This window comes from Wickerhamomyces anomalus (assembly GCF_001661255.1).
Source record: "Wickerhamomyces anomalus NRRL Y-366-8 unplaced genomic scaffold WICANscaffold_2, whole genome shotgun sequence".
In the NCBI taxonomy this organism is placed as follows: domain Eukaryota; kingdom Fungi; phylum Ascomycota; class Saccharomycetes; order Phaffomycetales; family Wickerhamomycetaceae; genus Hansenula; species Hansenula anomala.
This window is the reverse complement of record NW_017567111.1, coordinates 1034952-1043560: the sequence shown is the minus strand read 5'-3', so window position 1 is coordinate 1043560 and position 8609 is coordinate 1034952. Positions and strand designations below refer to the sequence as shown.

At 35.8% G+C, this 8609-nt stretch overlaps 3 protein-coding genes across 3 annotated transcripts in view; 2 read left to right on the top strand and 1 right to left on the bottom strand.

Moving 5' to 3' along the window:
• Positions 1 to 1420: 1420 nt before the first annotated feature.
• WICANDRAFT_28249 (1,3-beta-glucan synthase) lies at positions 1421 to 6433 on the top strand (the record flags this gene model as incomplete). Its single annotated transcript, XM_019181466.1, has 1 exon — positions 1421 to 6433. The coding sequence occupies one exon, from the start codon at positions 1421 to 1423 to the stop codon at positions 6431 to 6433; it is 5013 nt and encodes a 1670-aa protein (XP_019040205.1).
• Positions 6434 to 7345: 912 nt separating this feature from the next.
• WICANDRAFT_20862 (uncharacterized protein) lies at positions 7346 to 7519 on the bottom strand (the record flags this gene model as incomplete). Its single annotated transcript, XM_019180888.1, has 1 exon — positions 7346 to 7519. A coding segment is annotated over one exon (174 nt), but the record flags the coding sequence as incomplete, so codon positions are not given.
• Positions 7520 to 7563: 44 nt separating this feature from the next.
• WICANDRAFT_90253 (IMPACT family protein) overlaps positions 7564 to 8609 on the top strand; it is a 2251-nt gene continuing 1205 nt past the window's right edge. Inside the window, exon 1 of the mRNA XM_019186222.1 lies at positions 7564 to 8566. Within this exon, the coding sequence (XP_019040203.1) occupies positions 7807 to 8566 (760 nt within the window). The 5' untranslated portion in view covers positions 7564 to 7806. The remainder of the gene's footprint in view (positions 8567 to 8609) is intronic.

Genomic DNA, 8609 nt, shown 5'->3' with positions numbered 1-8609 from the left:
AATAAAGCATTAATCACTTCATTAACAACACCAAACAATCAAAAGAATTTATTTGGAGATCACTACAATAGATTTAAACAACTTAAATGCTACAAAGAAGATAACATTGTTACATTCCATCATATTTCAGGTATCTCAAACTGCTCAGATTTTCTCACCAAGAAATACTCAGGTCCTGAAATTCAAAAGACATTAACCTCCACACCATTCAAGAATCATTTCTTTTTAAATCTATAGGTACTTCACTCATTCTTTCATATTCAATCACAACCAATTGAACACCGGTTAACAAAAGACAACACAATATAGTTCCAAATCAAGTTTCATCATATTTAATATTATTACATTCAATAAATACTCAGAAATGAGGGGGGGAATGTCAGGTATTACATAACCAGAATAACCAATTATGCACAATTCATCAATACTCAACATTTCACATCAACTATAAGAAGAATCAAGAATCCACTAATTGTAACATTATATGTATATTAATAGAACATCGGAATTACCTTATATACACACAGTAGAGGATATTCTGTCAGAATTGCATCAAATAGTTGTAACTTGAGCTACAGTTGCAAAACGCATTTGCAGCTCTTTTTGATTTGAAATTTGACTGTTTGACTGTCCAAGGGACGAAAGTAGTAGCTAGTAATCATGGCATAAAGGTATCAAGGTCAAGATATCGAGAATAGAACCAGGATCCCATAACTAATGTTTCCTTGACTACTGCCAAATGTTTTTGTGTTGATGAAAAATGCGCGCGTATTTTTTTCTTTACCGCTGAGGAAAACATCAACTGGATGAAAACGAGATTAGTATAGAATTCAAACTTAGCTTTGAACTGAAACATCAGATAGGGCGGTACCTCTCAACTTTCAAGAAAATGCCAGCGCCCTCGCCACAGCGAGAGTCCAACTCATCAAGCAGTGGTGATGATGAGTTTCATAATGCTGACTCAGTTGCCTCACATTCAGATTCTTCAAGCAAATATACAGATTCACCAGAGTTCCAAGACAAACCACCTTGTACGACTTGATACCTTAGCCCACTAACTCAAAAAGTTTTTGTTCTAACTCAATTGTTTGTTTTAGCAGCACAGGGATCATTTCATGGCTTCAATTCAGCTTTAACTGGTCGTAGCGCCATACCTTTTAGTGGATTCAAAACTCCACAAGTTGCTTCAGGAAGATGGAGTGAAAGAATTAAAATTGAATCTACTGTTAAACAAAGAGACCAGGAAATCCAAGGTGAGCGTTTTGCTGAAAGAGGTGTTTATGATGTTTTTGATAATTATTATGACCCATATCCATGTTGGCAAAACCCTGAGACAATTCCAATCACAAGACAGGAGATTGAATTAATATTCATTGAGTTGATGGAGATTTTTGGATTCCAATTAGATAATACGAAAAACATGTTTGATTATTTGTTAAGATTATTGGATTCAAGAGCGTCAAGAATGGAGCCAAATCAAGCGTTACGTTCATTACATGCAGATTATATCGGCGGTTTGAATTCTAATTTCAAAAAATGGTATTTTTCTGCTCAGCTAGACATTGACGATACTGTTGGTTTTATAAATGTTAAGAAAAATGGGAAAGTCAAAAGTTCTTATCGTAAAGATAATGATTTGGAAGGAGAAGAGCCAGTGGTTCTCACATTGAATGATTCAGAGAAAAGGTGGTCTGAAAACATGAATTCTTTGTCAGCTCATGACTCAATCATTCAAATTTCTATTTACTTGTTATGTTGGGGTGAAGCAAATAATATAAGATTTATGCCTGAGTGTCTTTGTTTTATTTTCAAATGTTGCAATGATTATTATTATGGATTGGAAAAAATCAAAAAAGACTATCCAGATCTAGAGAAGCCAACCAATTTTCTTGATCATGTTGTTACACCACTTTATGAATACTATAGAGATCAATCTTATGAGATGATCGGTGGCCGTTACGTCAATAGAGATAGAGACCATGCTTCAACTATCGGATACGACGATATAAATCAGTTTTTTTGGTATCGTAAAGGTTTAGAGAGGATTCAGATTCAAAAAAGTAAAAGAATGTTGGTGAGTTATCCACCTCATGAACGTTATCTATATTTAAATTCAATCAAATGGTCAAAATGTTTTTATAAAACTTATAAAGAAAAACGAACTTGGGGTCATGTCATTTTGAATTTCAATAGAGTTTGGATTATTCATATTGCAACCTTTTGGCTATACACGTCGTTGAACTCTCCAACACTTTACACAAAGAATTACCAACAGCACCTCAATAATAAACCAACTAATCAAGCAACACTTTCAATAATGGCATTAAATGGGTCAATCAGCACATTTATCAACATTATTGCCACAATCTTGGAGTTTTTTTTCATCCCAAGAAAATGGCCCGGCTCCCAACCTTTAGTTTCAAGGTTGTTGATTTTGATTTTGATATTTATTATCGTTACTGCTCCATCCATTTATATTTTCGCCTTTATTCCATTGAAAATTCAAACAACTCTAGGTCTTGGTTTGGCTATCACGCAATTCATCGTGTCCATATTTGTTAGTTTGTATTTTGCAATTGTTCCAATTGGATCTATATTTGGTGGTTCCTTGAAAAGAAGAAAGAGTAGAGATTATTTGCCAAATTTAAACTTTACAAATTCTATCCATAAGTTGAATGGTAAAGCTTCGTTATCGTCTTATGGTTTATGGTTTACTGTGTTCACTGCAAAGTTTCTTGAGTCTTACTTCTTCCTAACTTTGTCATTGAAAGACCCAGTGCGAGAGTTGAGTGTTCTACAGATGCATAAATGTGTTGGTGAAGTTTATATTGGCAGTCTTCTTTGTCGTTTTCAGCCCAAAATATTGTTAAGTCTAATGTATCTCACAGATCTTGTCTTGTTCTTTTTAGATACTTATCTCTGGTACATCATTTGCAACACATTTCATTCTGTTTGTCGGTCATTATACATTGGGGTTTCGATTTGGACACCATGGAGAAACATTTTTTCAAGACTTCCAAAAAGAATATATTCCAAAATTATAGCTGCTGCTCCTGAAAGTAACTTGAAAAGCAAGATTTTAGTTTCACAGATATGGAATTCCATTATTATTTCAATGTACAGAGAACATCTTTTATCTTTAGAACATGTGCAAAGATTGATTTACCAGCAAGTTCTTCAAACTGGATCAGACGGTCATGAAGTTACAATTCTTAAGGAACCTGGATTTTTTGTTTCACAAGAAGATCAAATTATGAAATCATCGTTGTTTGAAGCACAGTCTGAGGCCCAAAGAAGAATCACTTTCTTTGCTCAGTCGCTATCTACGCCAATGCCTGATCCTCCCCCTGTTGGTGCAATGCCTTCATTCACGGTGTTGGTGCCTCATTATAGCGAGAAAATTACGTTAACGCTTAGAGAAATCATACGTGAAGATGAAGGGTACTCTAATGTTACTCTTCTAGAATATTTGAAGCAGCTTCATCCACTTGAATGGTCATGCTTTGTTCAAGACACCAAAATGCTAGCTGATGAGGTCAATAATGAAAGTTCTACAAATGATGAGTCAGGTATGTTTTCAGCCAAAGACAAAATTGATAACTTACCTTTCTATTGTGTTGGTTTTAAGACAGCAACTCCAGAATATATTTTGAGAACAAGGATTTGGGCTTCATTGCGCTCTCAAACTTTGTATAGAACCATCTCTGGGTTTATGAACTACTCAAGGGCTATTAAGTTATTATTTGATGTGGAAAACCCAAATTTGGAGGACTTTGACAATGATGAACAGAAGAAACTTGAAGCAGCTTCAATAATGGCATTACGGAAATATAGAATGGTTGTATCTATGCAACGAATGAATGAGTTCAATCAGGATGAGCAAGAAAATAAGGAATTACTATTAAGGGCCTATCCAGAGCTACAAATTTGCTACTTGGAAGAAGAACTAAATCCAGAGACAAATGTTGTAACTTATTACTCCTCATTAATTGATGGAAGTTGTGAGATTATGGAAAATGGTCAAAGAAAACCAAAGTATAGAATCAGATTATCTGGAAACCCAATATTAGGTGACGGTAAATCAGATAACCAAAATCATTCATTAATTTTCTGCAGAGGCGAATACATCCAGCTTATAGATGCCAATCAAGATAATTACCTAGAAGAGTGTCTCAAAATTAGAAGTGTTTTAGCTGAGTTCGAAGAAGGCGAAGATGAGCAAGTAGATCCATATCCCCAACCAGAAGAATCTAAGGAACATAAGGCCAGCAATCCAGTGGCTATTATAGGTACAAGAGAATACATCTTTTCGGAAAATATCGGTATTCTTGGTGATGTTGCGGCTGGGAAAGAACAAACATTTGGAACTTTGTTTGCAAGAACTTTGGCTAGAATTGGCGGAAAATTGCATTATGGTCATCCAGATTTTTTAAATATCATATTCATGTCAACGAGAGGCGGTGTTTCCAAAGCTCAGAAGGGATTGCATCTTAATGAGGATATTTATGCTGGTATTCAAGCTATATTACGTGGTGGTAGAATCAAGCATTCAGAATATATACAGTGTGGGAAAGGAAGAGATTTAGGTTTTGGCTCAATTTTGAATTTCAACACTAAAATCGGTGCAGGGATGGGTGAACAGATGCTATCAAGGGAATATTATTATTTTGGCACTCAGCTACCATTGCACAGGTTTTTGTCATTTTATTATGCCCACCCAGGCTTCCACTTGAACAATGTTTTTATTATTCTTTCAATCAGATTATTTTTGATTGTTTCCGTGAATCTTGCTGCTTTAGTTCATGAATCTGTCATTTGTGACTATAACCCTCATATTCCTATTACAGACCCCAGAAAACCTACTGGTTGTGCGAATCTCATTCCACTCATCAGATGGCTAGAGAGAAGTATCCTTTCAATCTTTATTGTCTTTTCAGTCTCATTTGTGCCGCTATTTGTTCAGGAGCTAACAGAGCGAGGTCTTTGGAGAGCTTTTACAAGGTTGAGCAAACATTTTTTATCGTTTTCGCCGTTGTTTGAGGTTTTCGTTTCTAAAATCTATGCACAGTCTTTGGTTAGTGACCTAGCAGTTGGTGGCGCAAGATATATCGCCACAGGAAGAGGTTTTGCAACGGTTAGGGTTCCATTCTCTATACTTTATTCAAGATTCTCCTCAGAGAGTTTCTATTTTGCTGCTACTGGAACTCTTTTATTGGTTTACATCTCAGTTGCGATGTGGGATATTGCATTGTTATATTTTTGGGTTACCATTCTAGCACTCCTTATCTCTCCATTTTTATATAATCCAAATCAGTTTTCCTGGAATGAATTTTTCGTTGACTATAAGAATTATCTAGCGTGGTTGTCTTCTGGAAACACAAAATGGAGTGGAGACTCTTGGATTGCCCATGTGAGAGCCATTAGAATTCAAGTCACAGGGTCTAAGAAAAAGAAACTTGGAAAGCCTGGTGACAAGCTTGCTTCTGATTTTAAAAGACCGTCTTTACTAAACATTATGTTTTCACAAATTCTCACTCACTTGTTTTTGACGGTGTCAGTACTAGTTGCATATTTGTTTGTCAACTCACAAAATGATGTTCGAAGCGCTGTTCCAACAAACACTCTATTGAGAATCCTGGTATTTGCCTTTGGTCCTATTGTGCTGAACATGGTTATCTTACTTGTCCTTTTTGTCATTTCTGCAGTGATTGGTCCGTTTCTTTCAATATGTCTTCCATCGTTTCCTTCACTTATATCAGGAATTGCTCATACATTTGCAGTTATGAACCATATTGTGTTTTTTGAACTGTTGTGGTTTGCTCAAAATTGGGATTTCAAAAACACAGTCCTTGGTATGTGTGTTTGTATTTTGATCCAAGGATTGTTTTTCAAACTCATAATTTCCATCTTCTTAACTAGAGAATTCAAGCATGACAGATCTAATAGAGCTTGGTGGTCAGGTAAATGGGCAACTGCTAGTTTGGGCTGGGGAATTTTTACACAACCAGGAAGAGAGTTTTTATGTAAAGTTGTTGAATTAAGCATGTTTACGGTGGATTTTGTTTTGGGTCATTTTATTCTATTTGCACAATTACCGATTTTGTTTATTCCTTATATTGATCGTTGGCATTCATTGTTGTTATTTTGGTTGAAACCTGAACGACAAATACGTCCTCAGATTCTTTCTTCAAAGAAAAAAAGACGAAGAAGATTAATTGTTCAGTTTTATTCATTCGTGCTTCTTTTGGTATTAGTATTTTTTGTGGGGCTTTTCATTTTACCGTTCATATTAGATGATGTTTTACATTTTGATATTGGTCGATACGTCCCAGATATTGCTCGTCAAATTATTCAGCCAGATAATGGTCCAAATCTAAAAAAAGGGTTGAAAGCCTACAAGCTAATGAAAAAGAAAAATGCAGTAAGATCTTGAGCAGTCTATGAATTATAATATAATAGCAGTATTTATTTGAAGATTTTGTGTAGGCCTTTACCATTTTTCAAATATCGATTCTAGCATTGTGGAGTCCAATTGATGAGCTTCCAGTTTTTTCTTTATTTCAAAAACTTTTCTTTTATCTGAAAACATTCCAACAAGTGAGAATCTAGGAGCAGATGAAACAGCAGACAATAATGACAACACTTTTTCTATGAAATCGTTTGACTCAGGGGTTTGTGAAAATGCAAATATTATGGAGTCCAGTATGAAATTTATAAGAGCAGGTTCTATACTTCCGCCGGCGAACAATGATCTGTAAGTGTCTGAGGACAATGAGAAGAAGTATTCATAAGCATATGGCTTTTCTTGGTCTTTACATTTAGTGATGGAGATCAATTGATAAACCGTTGGTTTCTCAGGGTATGCTGGTGTTGTGTTGTATGCTGGTGTTGTGTTGTGTTCTGATATGATTTCTTTGGTGAGCTTTTGTGGCTGGGGTTTTGGTGTAGATTTCACAGAGTTAGAGTTAGAAGTCTGAGATGAAGTCTCCGTTGAACTTTTGAATTCTTCTGGTAATGTGTCAACCTCATATATGGGTATTCTTTCAATGTGTGATTGGGTCTTTGGTTTCTTCCCAACTTTGATTTCATCAACGCTACGACTTCTCTTGTATATTTCCTGTTAGTATTACCGTCAAGCACCGTTCAGAAAAACTTAACTCACCTTGAATTGAGATTCTTGGGCCTTCAATTCCTCGATCGATTTGAGTACACTTGTATTTTTGGAATCAAGTTTCAATGCCAGTTGATATGATTCTATAGCATTATGGAAGTCATTGAGCTTTAAATAGGAGCTACCTCTTCTAAAGAAAAGTTTGACTTTAGTCTTGTTATCGGGTTGACAAGATAGACCTTTATCACAAACTTCAATACAATCAGTCCACCTTGATAGTTTGATCAATGCCATAGCTTTGTTTGAATACAAGACTGGGTTGGAAGGATCTAATGTAGCTGCATCACCGTACAATTGAGCAGCCCTTTCATAGTTTTTAGCAGCAAACTCTTCGTTACCTTTTGATTTCAAGATATCACTCATTTCAATGCCTTCCTTTCGCTGTGTCAAGGAACCTCTTGGTTGAAGGTGCCTAATGTTTTGATCGTGATGATAAAAATGAAAATTTTGTTGTTCATACCGATAAAAAACGCTGTTGAACATTTAAAATACCTTTAATCACTGTACATGTTCCGATTCATAGATCAAGACTAGATTTCTTCAAAGTCTTCGAAGAATCCAATCGTGCTGGCTGAGTTTTCAAGGCTGTTATTATCCGTTGTTTTCGTTCAGCTGAAGCAAATTTTTTGATCAAGATGGTGTCGGAGGACTTAAGAGACGAGCTTGATGCCATAGAAGCTATCTACCCAGAATGTTTGACACGAATGAATGAGAATTTGATAGATCTGAAGATACCTCAACATGAAGAATATGTCGTTAGGATGTCATTTCCAGAAAAATACCCAGAGTCTGAGATCCCACATATATTACAAGTGCGATCAAATGGTCATGACGACCAATATCTTGAGACTCTTTTCACCGAAGTATTAGAATCTATCTACACAGAAGGCAATGTCTGCATTTTTGACTTTTGTACAGAATTAGAAGGTATACTTTATACAGAAGAAGAACCTGAAGAACCAATTGTTCAAGAAGAGCCCGAAGATTTGAAAGTTGATCTACTAGAAGGTTGGACTGCTTCTGAGCCAGTATATGACCGTGGTTCCACTTTCATGGCTTTCGTGAGAAAAGTCGATTCAGAAGATGAGTTGTTTGAAAAACTGGCATTGTTGAAATCTGAGAGAAAGGTTTCAAAAGCGAATCATAACATGACAGCTTGGAGAATCCAAAATAGTGATAATACGAGAGTACAGGATTGTGATGACGATGGTGAAACTGCTGCAGGTGGTCGTTTACTACACTTATTGACTATCATGGATGTTTGGAACGTGATAGTGGTTGTAAGTAGGTGGTTTGGTGGTACCCATATTGGTCCTGATAGATTCAAACATATAAACTCTACAGCTAGAGAAGCGATTGTCAAAGCTGGATTTGTTGATGAAAATGACTCCAAAAGTCCAAAAAGAAAAAGAAATAGATTACATAGAAATAAAGAATT